The sequence below is a fragment of the Nycticebus coucang genome, chromosome 12 (genome assembly GCF_027406575.1).
Source record: "Nycticebus coucang isolate mNycCou1 chromosome 12, mNycCou1.pri, whole genome shotgun sequence".
Taxonomy (NCBI): domain Eukaryota; kingdom Metazoa; phylum Chordata; class Mammalia; order Primates; family Lorisidae; genus Nycticebus; species Nycticebus coucang.
In genome coordinates this window covers 77,609,747-77,632,268 of record NC_069791.1, presented here as the reverse complement: position 1 = coordinate 77,632,268, position 22,522 = coordinate 77,609,747, and the positions used below count along the sequence as shown (strand labels likewise).

At 36.1% G+C, this 22,522-nt stretch overlaps 1 protein-coding gene across 4 annotated transcripts in view; it reads right to left on the bottom strand.

The window, feature by feature from the left end:
* AUTS2 (activator of transcription and developmental regulator AUTS2) overlaps nucleotides 1-22,522 on the bottom strand; it is a 1,299,114-nt gene that overhangs the window by 672,856 nt on the left and 603,736 nt on the right. For all 4 annotated transcript variants that reach the window (XM_053558058.1, XM_053558062.1, XM_053558061.1 and 1 more), the window contains exon 4: nucleotides 17,902-17,937. In XM_053558058.1, coding sequence (XP_053414033.1) covers nucleotides 17,902-17,937 — 36 coding nt within the window. The remainder of the gene's footprint in view (nucleotides 1-17,901; nucleotides 17,938-22,522) is intronic.

Here is a 22,522-nt window from a genome sequence, read left to right as displayed (position 1 = left end):
TTATGACACAACTGTTAAATTTATCAATGAGAATAAAGATGCTAATTACAAACATACAGTTTAACATAGAAAAGCTTCTTTAAGAAATGTGCCACACGTTAAGTGTAGATTTCTATCATTTAAAACACTTAAGAAACAAAAGAAATTCTGGTCTGCTATAATTTCTTTTCCTTTCTATTTTATTTTATTGAGGCAAGAGTCTCACTTCGTTACCCTGGATAGAGTGCCATGGCATCATCACAGGTCACAGCAACCTCAAACACCTGGGCTTAAGTGAACCCTCTTGCTCAGCATCCTGAGTAGCTGGGACTATAGGCATATGCACCACCATGTTCAGCTAGGCTTTTTCACCCGCCTCACCCTCCCAGAGTGCTAGGATCATAGGCGTGAGCCACCAAGCACAGCCTGGTCTAGTAGTCTTTAGTCTAATTGTCTGTTTTGAGCTCAAATGATTCAGAAAAGAGTATCTACTGGGAAGAAGAATAGCAGTTTGCTATGGGAACCAGCAAAATGGTTTTTGTGTTTCTATGTTCATTCTTGACCTATATGTAAAATTCTAAAAGTCAGAAATCTTCTTGTAAATTGGATCAGTAATTTTTTTTGTTGTTTCTCTGTTTACTTTTGACCTATGGGTGACATTTTAGAATTAAAGCTATAAGCTCTCTATCTGTATTTCTGGGTGTGTGCAATTAAGAAAGGCCTGTACTTTTCATTGTAGATGTGTAATGTTTTCCTACCTCCAGATGGTATTAATAATGAGATTACTGAGTCTCTGAAACTAACAGAGTTTTGTTCTAAAAGGCTTACTGAATACAAATACTTACAGAAATGAAATGTTCCTGAAGTTCCCAGAAAACAAAACTAAATTTCTAAAATGTTAAATATACTAAATTAAAACAATTTCTTAAATAAACCAACTCAAGTTCACTTAATTTAGATCTAACTTTACCAGACAAGATTAGTTTAATAAATTTTGGCTTGATAAAAACAGCTGGGTTATCTTTGTCAGTGTTAAGTATGAGTCTACATTTTAACACTACTTGGGATATTCTACACATATATATTTATACACACAGGTTTACTGAACAAATAAGCTATAGCATTATTTCTATTTTATATTGAGGTTTATATTTGTTTGTCTTTATGGTTTAAGCAAATTGAATCAACATTATGATAAACTTTATTTCAACAGTAATTATATTCTGTTAATTAAGATTGAGCATAATGTCTAAGATTTTTAAGTAATTTATAAAACTTTACACTGATCATGAGATAATGGATGGATAGTCAATGAATACCTAGGTGATTTCTAATTAAGAAAAAACAGTGAAACAATCACTAACCATACTTTAAATTTTTTCCTTTTGCTTTTTAAATTTTATTTATTTATTTATTATTTTGAGACAAAGCCTCACTTTGTGGTGCTAGTAGAGTGCCATGTCCTCATAGCTCACAGTAATTAGCTATGCATCAAACTATTGGGTTCAAATGATTCTCTTGCCTCAACCTCCTGAGTAGCTGGGATTAGAGGCATCAGCCATAATATATGGTTATTTTTAGAGATGGGGGTCTCTGTCTTGCTCAGACTGCTTTTGAACGAGTGAGCTCAAGTGATCCACCCACCTTGGCTTCCCAGAGTGCTGGCATTACAGCTGTGAACCACCACACCTGGCACTGCTTTTTATTTTTATAATCGATAGACAACCCTCTATCTTTGGGTCATGTTAATGAATGTTTTTATTCTTGCCACTCTATTGAGGTGTATTATTGAGTTGTATTAGAGATGTGTGTGGCTGTAGACAAATGATTTATTCATGATCTCTGCTAAAATGCTAATACTGAAAAGGCAGATCACAATTATCACATTACATTTTTATGTGAAATAGAAGTTAGTTACTTCGGTTAAAAACTGTAACTAATATAAGAAAGCAACATAGTAGCTAGGGAGCAATAGTTTCACACAAATATAACTCTGTATGTGCTTCTGCTTTTCAAGAAAACAGCATTTTTGTTCTAAAGCAATTATTTTTGAAAACTTTCAGTTTCCAGATAACTTTCACTGTCATAACTTATTAAAGGTCTCAATCAGTTTATGTGCGCCTGTGAGAGTGTGGAGGGATAATGATACATATTTATAGCACTGAAAATCAGAACTAAAAAAATTTTAAATGCTTTTAATGATTCAATTCAAACTAGCCATTAATGAACACATGGCATGACATCAGTCTTTTTATTTTTATTTTTTAGAGACAGAGTCTTAGTTTGTTGCCCTCAGTAGAGTACCATGGAGTTACAGCTCACAGCAACCTCCAGCTCTTGGGCTCAAGCAATTTTCTTGCCTCAGCCTCCCGAGTAGCTGGGACTACAGGCATCTGCTACAATGCTGGGCTACAGTTTATTTATTTATTTTCAAGACAGAGTCTCATTATGTTGCCCTTGGTAGAGTGTAGTGGTGTCACAGTAACCTCAAACTCTTGGGCTTAAGTCATTCTCTTGTCTCAGACTCCCAAGTAGCTGGGACCACAGGCATCTGCCACAACGCCTGGCTTTTTTTTTTTTTGGTTGCAGTTGTTACTGTTGTTTAGCAGAACTGGGCTGAGCTTGAACCTGCCAGCCTCAGTCTATGTGGCCAGCACCCTAATCACTGAGTTACGGGCACCGAGCCGAGATCAATCTTACAGTGTTCGGTTGTTCCAAAATATGAAAGCACATAATGAAATTAAAAGATAGTGAGTTTTATTTGCCTTGGTTTGAAATATCTGAGTTGAAAAAGCAATGAAATGTGTGATAATAAAATCTTAGCAGTATCAATGGGCTTGTTGGTTTACAGTTTTGTTCAAAACCTTCTCTTTCTAGCCTTAGCACGGTGGCTCAGTCCTATAATCTTAGCACTCTGGGAGGCAGAGGTAGGTGGAAAGCTTGAGGTCAGGAGTTCGAGATCAGCCTGAGCAAGAGCGAGACCCCATTTCTACTAAAACAGAAAAACTAGCCGGGTGTTGTGGCGGCTACTCAGGAGACTTAGGCAAGAGGATTGCTTGAGCCCACGAGTTTGAGGTTGCTGTGAACTTATGACAACATAGCACTCTATCCTGGGCGATAGAGTGAGGCTCTGTCTCAAAAACAAACAGAACAAAATAAAACATCTTTTTTTCTTTTTCTTGAGACAGGACCTCTGTCTGTCTATAACCAGGGCTGGAGTGCAACTCCTGGGCCCAAGCAATTTTCCTCTCTCAGCCTCTGAGTAACTAAGACTGTAGGTTTATACCACCATACCCAGTTAGTTTTCTTATACTTTTTGTAGAGAGGGGAGCTGGCTTTATTACCCCAACTGTTCTTGAACTCCTGGCTTCAAGCAATCCTCCCACTTTAGCCTCCTAAAAGTGCAAAGCTTATTCTTTATTAGCATGTTTTGCATACCACAGAAATAACCACATATCCTTATTAGTTACATTATTCTATGAACTCTCATTAGATTTTTTTACTGTAAAACATTCCTAAGTGATAAATTAACTACAGCCATTTAAATCTTTCATTTATACATATTTTTTTTGTTTTATTCTGTTGTGTCCATGAAAGTTATACATTTAGCTACAAGCTAGGCCACAGTTATACAGCCTTCAACAAAGAAAGACAGTCTCGGAGCCCCCAAGATAAAGGGCTACAGGAGGTACTTCAAATAACTAAGCCTTCAAAGAATAAACCTTTGGGTATGGGCTTCTGATATCACTCTTAAACAACTTTAAGACCAGACAGTGGGCTGAGTCAGGATTTCTACAACTCTTTCAGTTGAGAATTTAATGAGAAATTTATGAGATTAATACCCCAAGATGCAGTGGAACATGAGTTACTGAATGAACTGATAAAGAATGATTATTGTTCTTGTTCTGAATTTTGTTGATGTTATTTTAAAGTTCTGGTTTCTGTATATATAAGGAATATCTTTCTCATTTTTCTTAAGCAACCTATAACCTGTAGCAATTCTGCTTTTATAAACTGAAATAATTTTAAATATCTTATTTTGACACCCCGGAGTTCAGAAACTCTCCATCTTCTTTCTTTCATAGCAATATAGTTATTTATATAGGTTAAATGCAGTGGTTTTCAACCTTCCTAATGCCGCAGCCCTTTAATACAGTTCGTGTGGGTCGCGACCCACAGGTTGAGAACTGCTGAATTAGAATCAGTCTTCCTATTTACCAAGAGGAATATGGAAAAAATTGCAGGTCTTGTCAGAATTGTCATATTTGTATATAATGCTCATTTCACCATGTGTATCACAAGGAACTAAGGGTGATGTTACACAGAGAGTTATTACTTAACAAAACTCTCCCAGAAAAATTAGTCTGGTACTTAATTTTACAGGGTCCAATCTCACAGATGGGAAGAAAGATCACTTCTTAGAAGGCTACCTTGGGATACTTCGGGAACCTCAAGAAGAAAGAAATTCATCCAAATTTATAGGTACTGTAGGAGATAAGAGATTTTTAGGCTTGACTTTCCAGTCTCAGAACAACAAATAGTAGAAAATTTTAAAAGTGCAGTATGGCAAGAGAAACTCAAGTCAGTTTAAGTTGGGAGAAATGAGAGAGAGAGGGAAGAAAAGAGGGGGATTGGTGAGCTCCAACCTAATGGGCACCATGTAAGGGCATATAGCACATTTCCTGGGTATGAGACACAACTACAACAGGCACTTTACCTTACAATGCAAACACTGTAACCTAATTGTACCCTCATATTAATCTGAAATAAAAAAAAATAAAAGTGCAATTTGAGATTCTTTGTAAAAATACTCAGCAAAAAACTTTAAGAGGCTTATATACTAAATTAACACTCTTGGTATACCTATGTAAACAATTAGGCCAAATTTAATGAAAACAAACTGCCCTTTGAGAGTATTTTTCATCATGTAAGAGAATATTTGTGCTTCAAGGCAACACTATGCATTATCACTTTCTGATTCCATGGGAGCTCTTTTACAACTCTGGAAGTTATAGGTTAAGTCATAGCAGTGTGAAATAAATATTATCTATAATGAAGTAAATTCTATCTTGTCAGAACCTCAAACTTCCTTTAAAGTTGAAGCCAGTTCTGCCAGTATTTAGCACATTCATTTCAATATTCCTAATCTATAACTGTTGCTTTTCTTTTGGCTGGTTATAATAATCTTTTTTTTTTTGAGACAGAATCTCAAGCTGTCGCCCTGGGTAGGGTGCCATGGCATCACAGCTTATAGCAACCTCAAACTCTTGGGCTTAAGCGATTCTCTTGCCTCAGCCTCCCAAGTAGCTGAGACAACAACAGCCCACCACAACACCCAGCTATTTTTTGTTGCCATTGTCATTGTTGTTTTAGCTGGCCCAGGCTGGGTTCAAACCCGCCAGCCTCGGTGTATGTGGCCAGCGCCCTACCCACTGAGCTACAGGCGCCGCCAATACAATTTTTAAAATAGATAAATTTTGTAACATGTAAGAGTCATGATTCTACTTGGTTGTTTCCCTCCACCCCACAAGAGATGAATGCAATGGCTATTCACAGTGATGATCATAGCAAACTATAGCCCTGAACTCCTGGGCTTAAGTGATCCTCCTGCCTTAGCTTTCCAAGCAGCTGGAACTACAGGTGCGTACGACTATTACCAGCTCTTACTCTTTTACTGAAAACAATCTTTGAAAAACCTCAGTAATTAAACAAACCTTTACTATAGTAGAATTGTATTATTTTCTCTACAAACAAATACTCTTGGACTATTTATTTTAAGGGGGTAGCATTAGAATCTTTTCTCTTTCTGAAAATGTTCCACTTTCACAAACTATCAGTCACCAAAGCATGCTTAGATAACCAAATTTAAAGGATTTTGAGATGTACACTATATCCAAGAATTAGAAAGAAGATATAGTTTTGACAGTCACTTACCTACATATATGTACACATGTGCACTTTAAAATTTTATAGTGAAATTGTATCACTGCTCCAAAATTGTACACTGGCTTTATCAAAGCTCTCAAATTATGAGCAATCTCAATTTATAACAGGCATAGCTTTCTTTCAAAACCTGAAAAGTGAGCTGTGTACACAGACAACTGCAGAGCATTCAGTTTTCATGATTTGAAACTGAAACCCTAGGAAGTGAAAAGCTTTATATGTGACAGCTTAAATGCTTGTAATCAACATAATTGGCAGCACTATGACCTGAAATGACTTTTAAAGAACTATAATGTATGTGTAGCAATCAGGGATCTTTTATTATTCAGGCTCACGTTTGCAATATCATCATGTTACAGGACCAAATGGGGATGGGAGTTGAAAAATTGATGACAGAAAATTAAAAATACATAAATAATTCCACAGGTTCAAAATAATAAATGAACTAAAGAATGAACATATTGCTGAATGACAAAAAAATGACTTAATTCAAATATGTAATGAAGAATATATTATAAAAATAGACAGGAATGAAAATCATTATAAAGATACATGCTATCGTAATTAAAATCAATGAAAGTATGGTCAATGAAGCTCAAAAGTTAACAACAAAAACATCCAGTACAAAAGACTACAATGTACACATTATAGCAGGAAAAGACGCAAGGTAGATTTTTCTTTGTCTTTAAGAGTACTAACAACTGGGCAGCACCTGTGGCTCAAAAGAGTAGGGTACCGGCCCCATATGCGGGAGGTGGTGGGTTCAAACCCAGCCCCAGCCAAAAACTGCAAAAAAAAAAAAAAAAGAGTGCTAACAACTTAGACTTTGAACACTGAAAAAGTACCACAAAACTTTGCAATCAACCATTGAGATACAGCTTAGGTTGTATGGTTTGACAATTAGGGAAACCCAACTCTAACCACTCTCCTAATTAAGGAAGACTAAGAAACATTTTAGTTTGTTCTTCTTTAGAAGTTTATAAATCTTTTTACAAGATTTACATAAAGAGCTAGCTTTACATAACTTTTACTCATTTGCTAATATTCTGAGATAAAGAACTTAAGTGATTTTAGATTGCAGCAAGACCACTAAAAGGGTGCATAGGCAGGGAATAATTGGCACCTTGACTTGTACAAACCATTCCTAAACATGCACAGTCCCTCATCAGTGGTACAATAGTGTGTAACAATATATCCACAGATGTGCTGACACTGAAAGTCTCCTTCAAAGACAATCTTGATCTAATCCTTCATTTGAAGTATAAGGAAAATGGAATGTGATGGTCAATGCACAAGAATGAGTATGACCCAAATGTCACAAATTTCACAGCCTGACCAATTCAGAATTTACAATAATTTCAAAAATAAATTTATCCTGTGTCCACTCAAAATTTAAATATATATTGCAATATGAGATTTTCATATTTAGGACACTACTACATATAACAGATCTACTATAAATAATAGCAAGGTTTTCATTTACCTCTTTTGCTAGTTATTCAAGCACATCTGTTTAGGTATAAATACTATGTCAATTATAAAAATTATCATTTATAGTATATCTTTTATCTATTTTACATAACACTTTTTATTCACATATAATAGAATAATCCAATGGGACTTACCATGAATACATCCACATCACAACTAAATCTATGGTTAAGTATATTTTAATGGTCAATTATTTTACTATTGTGTAGCAGAACAATGGGTTCCACACTTCTCCATAGAGAATGTCTAGTTACTTTTCTAAAACAATTGGATAGGATGGCTATAAAGAAAAGTATAATGTTAAGTATGTCCACAGATTGTTTCAAAGCCCTTTCCAAATGTATCTACAGATTAAAAAAAAAAAAGAATGTTTGATTTCTGTTAAAGTTCTAGATAAAAATCATCAATGGAAATAAATACACAGAATTTGTAATAGTCAACGAGAATTTATAAAACCCCATAAAGATGGGCATCATTAAAAAGACAGTAATGAGTAAAATTTAGCAGCACTGAAATTTAAGTGTCATGAAGACACGGTTATAAAATCGGTTGACTTCCACCACCCAGTGTGGACTAAAAGGGACAACAATATATCAGATCATAGAATCTAAATAATTCAGAATAAAAGGCCAAGTACACTAAGGGTACCATAATGAACTTCAACAGAGATTTTTTTTTTTTAAAGAGGTCCAATTCTTATGACTGATAACCCAACTGAATTTTTAGGAAAAAAAAAGATTTTATGGAATATCATATTAACTGTTAACAGTCACCATCATCAAAAGAAGAAAACAAGGTGGCATAGCAGAAAAATTGATGTGATTTTCAACTATGTCAACTGAAGGACAATACCCAGGGTGGGAGAGACCACAGTCCTAATTCTTAGCCTACCCTAATAATACTTAATTTATAAATTATATTTCAGATTGGTGGTTGGACAAGGTGATTTCTGAAGTCCTTTCTGACGCAGAAGTTCTTTCTATAACCCTACAGAGGTCCTCAAACGACAGCCAGCAGGCCGAATGGGGCGGTACAATTGTATTTGTTCCCGTTTTTGTTTTTTTTTTTACTTCAAAATAAGATGTTTGCAGTGTGCATAGGAATTTGTTCATAGTTTTTTTTTTTAAATTATAGTCCAGCCCTCCAACGGTCTGAGGGACAGTGAACTGGCCCCCTGTTTAAAAAGTTTGAGGAACCCTGCACATGTTTCTTTCAAACACCAAATTACTAAAGCTGGAAATTCAGCAACATATAGATAAAAATGATTTGGGACTGTATTATGTCTGTGTACAAATGCAGCTTAAGGCTTTCATTTGTTCGTGATGCTCACCTGTTTAATATCTGATTAAAAGAACACACTGGATACACTAGCTTCTTTTTTTTTCTCAGAATGCTCTGCTATTAATGCTCCCCCAAGAGAAACCAGGTATTTATTATAACAGAGTTGGCACTACTGCAAATTTATTAAAACATGTTATTCAAAAAAATTCTAAGGGAACCAAATTTCTCAAGTCCTTTGGAATTGGGATTGAAATGCTAATTTCCCATGATTTTCTCTGCATGGTATACAACTCTACTTTCTCTTGGTAAAGTTGAGCCTATTTCCCATAAAAGTAGGGAAAGGAAGGTTATTGACAGGATCCTATCACAAAAGGTAAAAAAGTGAATATTCTCTTTAGGGGCTAAAAATGGAAAGGGAAAACTCTTGGGAGTAATAAGAGAAATATGACCCATCATGGGCTTATGTGAGTTCTTGGTGGGTCTCTGTAACACTATCTACATGATTCAGATTATCTCCAATTTCTTTCTGGGGCAGTCCAGCTATACATATAACTTGTCACTTGTTCTTCTGGCAACACTGTATGAAATGTGATGAACATATGAAATATTAGGAGTATACCAGGAACCACAGCTTTTATGCCTTCCTGCATTTTTAATGGCTCCTTAAAATCAGAGGCCACTATGAACAGCATATTAAGACAGAAAACACTACAATTATCTGCCTTCACCACTCCTTTCCAAATCTGTTATTATGTTACAGTTTATATTCCCTAATAGACAGACATCACCTTTGGTGATGCTTCTATTTGAAAACTGCCACCATTCCTGCATCTGGATTTATTACCAGGGAGTTGTCAATGGAGCCTAAAATGGTTTTTTTTGTTTGTTTTTTTCATCCTGCAAACTAGACACCAAAGATTTCATAGCAGAGATTAAGTATAATATAAGAAAGGTCCTTTTAATATGATTGTTAGTGAAGCTAATTACTAAAGGAAAATTGGAGAAAATTTATTAAGCTACTAAGCAAATTAAGGTTAACAGTCATTTTATAATGCACTCCTTGGGTAACTGTGCTGGTCCTTTCAAGTATATGTACAGAGGATGTCACAGTTCATTAACTATGCTATATCTAAGCAATTTGTCACCAGGGTGCTTTGGTTAAAATGACACTGTATTTTAAATGGATAAACATTTTTACATGAGTAAAAGGCATTTTAAATGTTTGGCTCCCGAAGTTCACTGGGAGATAATGAACTGTCTCAAACTATCTAAGCCTCCAACAACTCTTGTTTACTGCCAGAGCTGACTATAGGAAAATGTGACACTTGGAGTTAAAATAGCACTTTTGCTGTTTAACAAGCGCTAGTTGTGTTTTTTCATCTCTTTTGAAATGATACTTTTGGTGTTTCACCAAGCTGTAAGTTTCTTATGCAATGTATTATGGGGAATATAATCTACAATTTCAGGAAAAACATTTTTTTTAAGTAGTTAAGCAAAGGAACAAGTCCTTTGATTGGAAAGATTCTGATTGATACTCAATAAAACTCTAAGCCAGTTAAATCTATCAAAGCAAAGGCTGTATGGCTGGTTGGAGTAACCTCCAAGTTTGACATTGTCATGAGCTCATACCAACAAAGCAATATTGCTATAATTTGGAAATCTCCAACAAAGACAACCTTCCTTAAAGCTAGTTTCAGAAAAAAGACATGAAAATAAAAATCACATTATTTTTGGAATTTCATGGCAGTTGCTTGTCTACTTCCCCTGGGATAGTCAGTAACACTGCAGCATCTCTATGATCCATTAGATTGGCTAGCTATCAAACAGGATAAGCCAACTGCTTCAATATTCTATGTACTAATAAGTCTAACTGAATGATGAAAATTAAAATGCCATTTATATTGCATCATTAATATGCCTAGTAAGATACACCACTTTCAAAGAAAGGAAGACTTGGCCACTGAATTGAAATTCAGACTTCTTTCCTCACGAACACCCAAGAGCAATGTTTATTAAGCAGTACTGAGTGCTTGTAGCCAAGAGAGGAAGGAAAACCTGTAAAAAGCACTGGTCCCACTTGGCGAATTTTAAGCTGTATGGTAGCTATGATTATGAATTCTGAAATATTAGAACTGAAGAGCCTTTAGCAATTCTCTTGTCCAGTGGCTCATTACATCTTTTTTTATCAAAATGATTTTTATTCTCCAAACCTGAGGGACCAAATTGGAGGAAGGACAGAGAGAACCCAAAGCTGAGGGTTATTTCCCCATATAAATCGTAAGTACCATCTCTTCTCCTTAATTACAGTTTATAACAGCAACAAGAGAGATTCCTATAGACAGCAAATGTTCAAAAATACCCTACTCCTTCGCATAAATGTTGAAATAACAAAAGTTAAAACTATTGGTTGCAATAATCCTTTTTGCTTGATTATCCTTCACCAGATTTCTCACAGTTCTTTTGTACTGAAGGAGAAAGTTGAAGTTGAAGATGGTATGCAGGCAGAAGACAATTATCTACAGGATGGGCTAGAAAAGTCACCTCATTGTAAAAAGTGTATAATGATTAAACGCTCACCAAAATTTAACTTACACTGTTCATTTAATTGGAGTATGTTTGCTCCGGTTCATTGATCCTATACTCAAAATTAACATGTTAACAGATCAAAACCATAACAAAAACAGTACGAATTGGAAATGGAAAATAAAATAATATTTTTGGCTTAAGGCCCTTAAAATTAGAGAATTTATCTGTGCCATGGGAAGGAGTCTATTACAGTGCAGATACTTATCAATAAATAAATAATGGACAATAACTCATTTAGCTAGAGTTAGTTACTAATGCATATGAAATGTTAGAGTCTTATTTGAGGGAAAGTGCTAAAAATTCTCAGGGTGATCTATCTTAAATGTAAGTATTTTCACACGTGATAAATGAACACTTAAATTACAAAATCCTCTCAAAACATCACCAGAAAGTACTAGAAGGTAGGGAAAACTATTTCTTCCACCAGGCACAGGCACATTGACTCACACCTGTAATCCTAGCACTCTGGGAGGCCAATGCAGGTGTTATTGTTTAAAGTCAGGAGTTCAAGACCAGCCTGAACAAGAGCAAGACCTGGTCTCTACTAAAAATAGAAAAATTAGCCAGGCACTGTGATACAATCCTGTAGTCCAAGCTAGTTAGAGACTGAAGCAAGAAGATCCCTGGAGCCCAAAGAGTTTGATGTTACTATCAACTGTGATGCCATATCACTCCATCCAGGGCGATAGAGTAAGACTCTGTTTCAAAAAAAGAAAGAAAGAAAAGAAAGGAAAAAGAAAAAAAAAAAGAAACCCCAATAACAACAACAAAAAAGAAGACTACTTCTTCTTCTTGGGATTGGACTGCAATCTAGACCATGTTGATAGACCTGCCCTTCTGAGACTAAAACTGATAGAACTCTTATAAATAATGTTAGGTTCTCTGAAGAGCTAAAATCCTATTTAAATTCATGGTATCAACTATGTCTAGAGGTAATCAAATATGTGCATTTGATGTAGATGTTTCTTTTTATTGAATGATGGAATTTTGCAGCTCCCAGAACCCTGGGTCTAGTCATTGGCTGTTAACATCAGTGAATACAAAGAACTACGTATCATGTGACTCCTAATTGAAGCACACAACACTGTCTGTAAAGCATTCTTGCCAAAAACCAAACCTGAATCCAATTTGATCCAATCTAGCCACCAATAGGTCTAAGAATCAGCCTATAGGATACCCATTTAAATGAGTTATTATATATATTTACAAAACAATCAAGAAATCATGAAAGAGAAATCTTATAGATACACAAGTTAAAACAGTAGAGGGGCATCACAGACTGGGCTTATTCAATTTAAAAAACTCAAGTTTCGACCTCAGTCCAAAATTATACAAATTTTTATTGAAACTTGGCTACTAAATTTTCATCTTCCTTGATAATATCAGTTTTCCTGCAAACCAATCAAAACTATTAATTTGAATGTTTAAATAAAAGAATTCACCCTCCAATGAATATGTGCATACATACAATCATCAGAAAAATTTAAAGGCATCACAAATGGAAGAAGTTGAGTTTTGTGTAAATTCCTTGAGAGAAGAAGAAAGCCATGGCTATTTAATTCTCTTTCCCATCACATACAACAATGCCTGACAGAGAAGTGACTTAATACTTATTAAAAGACAAAACGTCAGAAGTATTTTTTAAAATAAAACTCAATTTTTAAAAACAATTGTGGGTTTTTTTTTTTTTTTTTTTTGTTGTTGTTGGTTAGGGCATTTATAAAGACACTCATTCTGGCCAAGGTTATGGTACCTCATGCCTGTAATCCTAGCACTCTGGGAGGCCCAGATGGGAAGATTGCTTAAACTCAGGAGTTCCAGACAAGCCTGAGCAAGAGCGCAACCTTGTCTCCACTGAAAATGGAAAAACTAAGTGGGTGTGATAGTACACACTATAGTCCCAGCTGTTTGAGAGGGTGATGCAAGAGGATCACTTGAGCCCCTGAGTTTGAGGTTTCTGTAAGCTATGATGATGACATGGCACTCTACCCAGGGTGACTCTGAGTGAGACTCTGTCTTAAAAAATAACAAAATGCACCTAATTACAAGAAGCAGCTGTGATTAAACAAAAAAAAAAATTACAAATCAGTTTTGGAATTTAGTACAAATTACAGCAAAGGAAAACAAGATTATTTCAAGGGTTTACAGTCAGTAACTTAGAAAGGGCAAAAGAGGGCGGCGCCTGTGGCTCAGTCGGTAAGGCAGCAGCCCCATATACCGAGGGTGGCGGGTTCAAACCCAGCCCTGGCTGAACTGCAACCAAAAAATAGCTGGGCGTTGTGGTGGGCACCTGTAGTCCCAGCTACTCGGGAGGCTGAGGCAAGAGAATCACTTAAGCCCATGAGTTGGAGGTTGCTGTGAGCTGTGTGATGCCACGACACTCTACCGAGGGCCATAAAGTGAGACTCTGTCTCTACAAAAAACAAAAAAAAAAAGAAAGGGCAAAAGAATATTCCCTTTATATTCTTTATAATTCTGGATGAAAAGCCACAGGTCACAATTTTCACCTGTTCCCAACACTATCAACACAACTCTTTAAGTAATTCAACTTGCACAGGAAAATAGTAATTACATAAATCTCATTTTAAGATGTGTACCACTAGACAGTTCTCCTTTATTATATAATGTGGTAATTTAATCCCTAGGTAGAAGTGATTTAGTTTCTTTGATAACTTTAAAGTATGTCAATTACTATATGTAATCCAATTGAGGAGGATGAAAATTTTTACTTGAGAACCCTTAAGTGAAATCACTGGAGCTTACGAAAGCAGGATCCAAGCTATTTGAGGCTATAGTACTAAGAAACTTAGATTAAAACCTGGAAGAAGACTGAAAATTATCTGAATCACTTGAATAAAAGCAAGGCTTTACTTCCCCTACCAGGGATCAAGTTCAGCCTGGCTGGTAAGTTCCCCCACTGGTGGCTCCCAACTCTTCATTGAGTAAAATGCTTGTAAAAAATGAGTCCAGATCTTTCCTGTAATGATACATTAGACCTGGGCCAGCAAAAGATGTTTCCACTGGTCTTTTCACTCCACTGCCTTCATCGATTTCATTCATGCACGCTAGGGTATCTGCTTTTCTTTCTGGTGTCGGAGAGGAACAAACATGATACAAACTCATAAAATTTGAATATATTAAGCAGATCTTGTTTAACCTTCCAACCCAATCCAAAGAACAATTAAGCAATCTTTAAAAGTCTCAAGTGTTTCAAATTCCTCTGAGGGAGTAAACACAAATAACGTTAATAAATAAATGAAAGGGAACAAGTATAATTTGTGGACATTCCAATATGTGATTATATAGGTTCACCCAGGATGAGTATTTCACGTTCACAAACAGGGTGGGCTGGCATATGGCTGACCAAACACAAAATGCTACGCTCCTGAGAAAGGTGCAAGAAGAATATGGCAAGAATAAAAGGTAAAAATTATACAATCTATTTTTGTATCATTAGTTTTTATCACTAATAATGTTAAGTAGCCACTTAATGAGACTAAGCTTACTCCATTATATGCCATAATCTGAATAGAAGGAAATATTATTTGATATTAAATGGCACTGTTCTATGTGCATTAAATATCTTATCTCATTTAAAATTCACAACTCTAATAAGTACTGATTAGGAAAGAGACTCAAAGAACATAGTCTAAAACACTTAAATTAAAAAGAAAATGTGTTCACCGCAATGGCTTTATAAAAAAGAATGAAAATCCTACATACACTCCAACAAATATTACTTCTCTTGCCAAAAAAAAGCAAATCAATTCCAACTAGTCTATACTTTCATTTATATTTAGAAAATGAGCTGAGCATGAGTATGCAATGAATATATATGTGTCTTTCTGTGTGTATAACACCCACATCATTCAAAACCTCCCCAAAATGTGGAAAGTTTGTTCCAATCCTTCTCTATTTTGTCTACTTTAAGAATTCTTTGCAATATGCTTATGTAAATACTGATTTTAGCTGCTGTTCTCATTTCTCAAATCTTTCACTTTTAAATGGATTGAAAAAGTGACAGACTCAGGCAGATATCTTTGGAACACAAACCAAGAAGATAAAAACAAATACAACCAGATCAAAAACAAAGCCTTCTTTTTTACACCCTTTAACATATCACTACTGATGAATTAAAAGAACTGTAAAAGTAAAATATACTGGCTAAGGCTAAAGGGGTTTGTGTGTGTGTGTACAGATGCACACACATGCATGTGCAAATGCATATACTCAGGTTTGTGTCTGTTTTATTAGCACACACACTGGAAAGCATTGTACCTTGGTTCACTAAAAGCTCCATGAGTATAAATCTAAATTAAGGAAGATTCGACGTTAGAATAATGTTGGGCCATGGGAACAGTTCCAGTTTGTTAAACTGAATAAGGTGTATGCCTTCAGTTTTTTTGTACTGGAATTTGCATTATGGTTCAATTGCACTAGTAGGTCATTGACTCTACAGGTGATCTGCCTCTGTTCACATTCCAAAGAGGTGCTAAAGAGGATTAAGGACAGAGTCTAAAAATCACCATTCGACTTACCTGACACTGAGTATTCTTTATTTACGTAAGTAAAAAACTAGTATAACATTACAGATCACAAAGCACAGCATGTTGGCAAAGAACTAAAGTATATATAAGTTGTGAACATGTCATTTCCACTTAAAAGTGTGAAACTCACCAATTTTAACGGTAGTACTGAAATTAAGTATTACATATGATACTGTTGGAATGATAATGGAAATAGAAGATACTTTTGATGTGGACTTGGCAACAATATCAATGGATTTGCACTTTGATAACATTAACGATTACGTTATTGGAAACATTCTATGTAGGAAATTTTTGTCATAGTTGAGAGCTGAACATACATCTGGTGCATATCTTCTTTGTGTAAGCTAATGATACCACAGATTTTTATATAAGCAAAGTAAACCTATAAGTAATTTTACGAAAATAAGGAAAAGCCTTTATACTGGTCCAGTATTATATAAACGTATTTTAAATGCATAATTAAAGACTCTTTATTTACTCATTATAATATATTACTAGAGAATAAAAATCATTCTTGGAACTAGAGAAAAAAAGTAAAAAAGAATAATGAAAATCTCAGTATTTCTAAACATGACTTTCTTTTTCTGGGTGATCACACTGACAATAAAAAAATACTAAAATGTTCAGTCTAGGAGTGATCAAAGTAAAGGTTGTGGCTTTGGCCTTGCTTTTGCTAAAGAAAGCGAAGAAGGAGAATTTAGTTTTTGGACAGAGAATAGACATCAGCACTCTCCAGATTTTACTTCCAGCATTTCAACCCACATCCAGCCTGGTGTGAAAAGATGGCAGATGGGACCACGTCTGTTATTTCGACTGCTAAAGCAGGATATTGAATGTATCCTGCTTGTTTCAATCAGCATGAATATTCAGCCACAGTAAGTAGGAGCAAGGATGAGTGTGCTAACTGTACTAAGCAGGTACCAAATTGTCTTTTTCTCCTAATACTATAAAAACTGAGGCAAGAAAAATCATTATCTAGAAAATGCCACTTCTGACAAGCTTGGAAGAAATTCATTATTCAAGGAAGTGATTCTGGTTTTCATACATTTAATATAAACGTATTGAGAGAAGTATGTGGGCAGGAGAAAACCAGCTAATTAACATATTGAGGAGAAAAGTTAGAAGCAATTCAACAATCAGCAATTATTTTCACTTTATTTCATTTACATGATTTCATTGTTTTCTCAGAAAATGCTAAGGAGGCAAACATTACAGTTTCAGTGTTCTTCACTCAGAATGCCAATCAGGTTCCTTTAAGTATCACAATAAACTTCTACCCTGGCATGTCATCATATTGTGTACATAATGCTCATTTGTAATTCTTTCCCATTTATGTGAAAAGGATTGTTAAATCCAAAAAGGCTAATTTTGGTGTAAGTAAATATAACAAAGTGACAATCTCTCTCTGTAAATAAATTATAAATTCATAATTATCACAATGTTATGATAATCCCTGAAGTATGTCACCCTAGCCCTACCTTTCTCAAAGGACAGAGAATAAAGTTAAGAAATCACATAATATATGTGTTTTTGCTAAAATGAGGCATGCAATTATTGTTAAACAAAACAGAACAGAAAAACTCTAAAGGCTACCTGCCTCGACTGTGAAGGAAAACATTCGTTAAAACACTATCCCTCATTTTTTTAAAAATGAACTACTCATTGTACATGCAGAGAAGTTCTGTAAGAAATCCTGAAAATTAGTAAGTATCAATGCATTATCTGAATTCCATTATCCACCATGATGCTTCTCACTAAAAAAGCAATTATGTAGAAAAGATGGCAGAAGCCAATCAGGTTTCCCTGTATCAGCACTTTGTACTTCCAGGTAAGGAGCAAATATCCTGGGTACTGGGAAACAGGTATACACCTCAAGCTGACATATGATACCTAGGGCTCCACATTTTACAGCCTTTACAAATAAAACAATTCTTAATAAAGGATGGAAATCAGTCTGCTCTTTAGGATTGAGAGGGAATTTCTTGTACTTTTTTCACATCCCAATGAGCATTCACTACAGAAGCAAATCAATGCCAATGCAAGGCACATATGTGGAAGTTGAGAGACTTACGAAGTAGCCTGTTCCCAAGCTGGAAGGAGCTGAACTCTGCAATAAAGCATAAAGACAAAGTAGAAAATCAGCAATGGTTTTTAACACGTTCCAATCCACACAGCTCATTACCAGCCCGTTGCAGGCTTTTCATCACTACATCACATCACCAGTGTATGCTGCTCCTTGTCATCTGCTACTGATACAAACATCGTGTTGCTTAATTTTCCCCTTTACATCTCTCAACAACTCAGAGATGCTAACATGCTATTTACTGAATTCCAAGCTTCTGCGGTGGACGTAATTGCCAATTTATTTGACAGGCAGCTGGGTAATGAATTAATGATGGCATTTCGCCCTGCACTGAGACTAAACAGGCATGCTTCAGCTTGCCTCCCTGACTTGCTGACATTCAATGCCCTGGTCTCAAGCTACTCAGTTTTGCGGCCACAAAGGGGCAGGCAAGAGGAAAAAGTCCAGACTGACTGGAAAATAAAAAGCCCAGTGGGTTTGGATGACTTTTCCAGTGCATGACCTACTTGCCAGTTTATTCCCCCAAGGCACCAGTTAGTACACACAACACACACAGTGTTTTTCAAAAATGAGACATTTTGTAAACGTAATTAGAAGACTAAAATGCAAAGATAGTGTGGGTAAAGGGAAGCAGTGAAAGCACTATTTTCTGAAGGATTTAGTCACAAGAGTTATCAATTTAGGCTGCCACGGTTCTGACACACAGGGAACTTAACAATAGTAATTCTGAGAGGAATGGAGGACATCATTTGGGAAAAGTAACCAAAAAGAGAACACGTTTTACACTTGTCTGAGATTCTTTTTTCAATTTTTAGCATTCACTTTGTGATTGAGAGGACCCAAATAAGCTTAAAATGAAGACAGAGCTAATACTGAGTCAGTCTCCAGGTCTTAGCTAAGCATGCTTGCACCAGCAAAACCATTTCCCTGATGAGCGTGGGGTGGTTGTTACACCTTCCCTGAGCACAATGCCGTCTGCCCTGATGCAAATAGTTAACTCTACTCACTTCTAGCTCTTCCGTCTATATGTCCTGTCTGATACTCTGGAAACTAAAGGTAGTATTGACAATCTGGCTTATACATCATTGATTCCTCGGAGCTTAACAAAATGCCTTATGTACAGGATGCATTCAATAAATATTTGTTGAATTAATGTGTAAATAAATGAGTAAATAAATTATATATGGGGGAAAGACTCAGGAGAATTTGACATTTCCAAAAATACAGTAGATGGAATTCTTCATGAGTTTAAAGGTCTTCGAGAAGGAAATACATTGCTGTAACTGTATCTACATCAAACAAGAAGTATGCTTCAGAACTGCTTCTTAAATATAGCTCCCAAAGCAGAACATTCTTCATTTTAGTGTTTCAGATAAGCTCTACCTCTAAGGTACCCCAAATGTGTGAACACACTGGCTGTGGTTTTTAAAAACACTACTGCACTCTTAATCCCATAAATGGTACGGAGAGAGATCCACGGTAGTTGTGGAGACAAATTCTCATAGCAGTCATTTGCCATTTGACAGTATCACAGCACATCCTAGAACAGGAGAAGGCAAAAGCCAAGTTAGGTCTCTATCAGCTTACACTCATGTCCTTAGGAAATAAACTCTTTTTAGGATGAATCACTCAGAGAAACCATGGAGTTATTTTTTTCATTTTATCCTAGAAGAAGTATTCCTCCAAACCTACTTTCTTACCCACATACATATATATCATCTTATTGTATACCAAACAAAATTACATCCTTCAGGTCTCAGAAAGCTGTGTTATGCTCATTTAGCATATATTGTACATTACTCAGGGAGCTCAGTGGAGAAGAGGGCTTTGTTGTGCATATTTGTTCTGGCTATTGTTTATGCAGGTCTGACTGAATGAGGGAACAGTGGGTATCATTTCAATTTCTGATGTCAACATCAAATTACTTATTTAATTTCATGCCTGGCGAAGCATTGTATAGCTACACGCAGAATCATCTCACTTCATTTGTTATGCTGTGTTTTTGTGGCGATTGGCTTGCCTTCCAACTGACAGCTTTAATTACGACATGAATTTGATTGCACTGCCGAGGAATTAACATAATGCAACAAAGCATTTAAGCACCCTGCCTTATAAACCCACCAGCCCTGCAACCCAAGCCCAGACACACCAAGGAACACAAGACACTGGGTCTTCATATGTTAAAGGTCTACTGGAATTTGTTTCAGCATTTGCTAGAAAGCAGATGGAATCTCAGATCAGAAGCTATTCATGTTTGCCAACCCATGGTATTCGCCTTTTTGTTTCCCCCAACAGAAAAAGATGTGTAGCATTGTGATTTCTGGACCAGGCAGAAAACTGTATAGAAAAATCCTCTTCTAATCTACTTTGCCAAATGTCCATGGCATTGACACTTTTTTCCCTCTTCCTCCCTCTACATCACATTTTTCTTGACTATTTGCCAGCTCCCTTCAATCCTAGCTGGGGAATTTGTATTATCTATTAAAGTATTATCTACTAAATAAAGAGGTTTCTCCTATCCACTCCTATAACCCGAGATTCTGACTATGCTCTTGTGTTTGGTGGGACACAAACTCCGGTTAACAACACGTCACTCACCATCAAAATACAGGTAACAGAAGTTATCAGCACCAGAGAAGAAGTCAGAATTTGGCTGATGCTCATGAAAAGCATCATGTATCCCTGAGGTCTTGCTATCCAAAAAGCCCAGAAAAGAGTCTCTGTCATGTCTCTCTTTAATCTAAGTCTTCATCTAAATACAGCTGCAATATCTGGGATTGCAAGACAAAAACTACACAAACACCTTAAAACCACAGGAAAAAAACTTAATGCTAAATGCTACGAAAATGGAATAAATGCTTAGAAACAACTTTTACATTGTTTAAAGTATGTCAGTCATTCATAGCTGTATATAACTTTCTCATTTTGTAGAAGACACAGTCACCAAGAGGTAAAAGCCTAGGAAAGTAGGCAGATGATGCTGTACCATTGAATAATTAACAAAAGCCTTCATCAGTGATCCAAGTTGATCTTAACTTTCAGTATTTGCTCAATTTCTAATAAGAAGAGAGGGCTCCCATTTTTCTTGCATAGAAACCTCAGGAAACTTGTCCATACCATACAGAAAAAATGACCACAGAATCTAGAAAAAGCCGTGAGTCAAACAGACCTGAAAAGATTTTTTTAAAAGGATGAAACAAAAGTTCTTTTGGTGTCAAACACATTGGAAATAATACCATACACCCATGTTTAGTCAAATATTTCCACTGAATAAATGAAAAGGGTTTTATTCTTCTTTCTTTCTTTTTGAGACAGAATATTACTTTGTTGCCCTGGGTCGAGTGCCACAGAGTCATAGCTCACAGCAACCTCAGACTCCTGGGTTCAAGCAATCCTCTTGCACCATTCTCCCAAGTCTCTGGGACTATAGGTGTTTACTACCAAGTCTGGCTCATTTTTCTATTTGCAGTAGAGACGGGGTCTCATTCTTGCTCAGGCTGGTCTTGAACTCCTGAGCTCAAGCAATACACCTGCCTCAACCTCTCAGAGTGCTAGTCTTAAACTCCTGAGCTAAAGCAATATACCTGCCTCAACCTCCCAGAGTGCTAGGATTACAAGCATGTGCCACCATGCCCAGCTTATTCTTACTTCTTCAAATGATAGAGTTGCCAGTTCATTCATATTTTCAATGTAGTAGGTAGAAATGAGAGCTATTAAGAAGTTTAGAAAATAGAGTAAGAGAACATTTTTCATGGTTTGCTTGAGATGATAGCTATATTAGGAAATGGCAGGCAGCTGGCTATCTGAGCTCATTACAAAGCCATCTCCTACTTAACATGGTTTTTTCATTCTGTCCCCCCACTCCATGCTCCAGATTTGACCACTGGTCCATTATTCTCTGCAAATTACATATGATGGTCTCATTATGTTGTAAAGAAGACCTTTCCTAGAAACACCCTCTGCCTCAATCTCTGTGCTACCATGGGCTACAAAAACAGTAATGAGATGCACAGTTGAAAGACATTTTCCAAGAGGGAGAATGTTGCTGCTGGCATTCAAGTCTACAAGTAGATATTCATTAAATACTCGTCCTCCTCTTCCTCACTGCCCCTGGCCTGGCTCTCTTTCCATCTGTCAATAAGCTATCATTGAAGCTACTTATTAAACACAAGAAGCTAACATTTCTGTTTTAAGAACTTACCTACAAGGGATTCAAAATTGATTATCCATCTAAAATAGATATGCTCTACTCATTATAGATCCGCACAGGGAGGCCACGGATACTATTGCAGCTTTCTGGGTATAGGGCGAATGTGCACTCTGCCCTTTGGTGAGGATGTGTGCTAAAAGAACCTTAGGAATAATTTATTAAAATTCTTCCAAATCAGCAACTACATCTGACATTCCTGCCTACCCACCTCCATGTTATGCTTGGGAGTAAAACAGAAAGGGGAAATCTCATCAACAAGTGAGGTCTTTCAAAGGTAACAAAAAAGCTCATCCACAGACTTTTCTGTAGGGTTTTAAAAAACAGTAACAATGAAAATAGTACCTTGGAGATTAGATTAGTTATGTCTGATAAAGAGAAACAAAATGTATTTCAATGGGA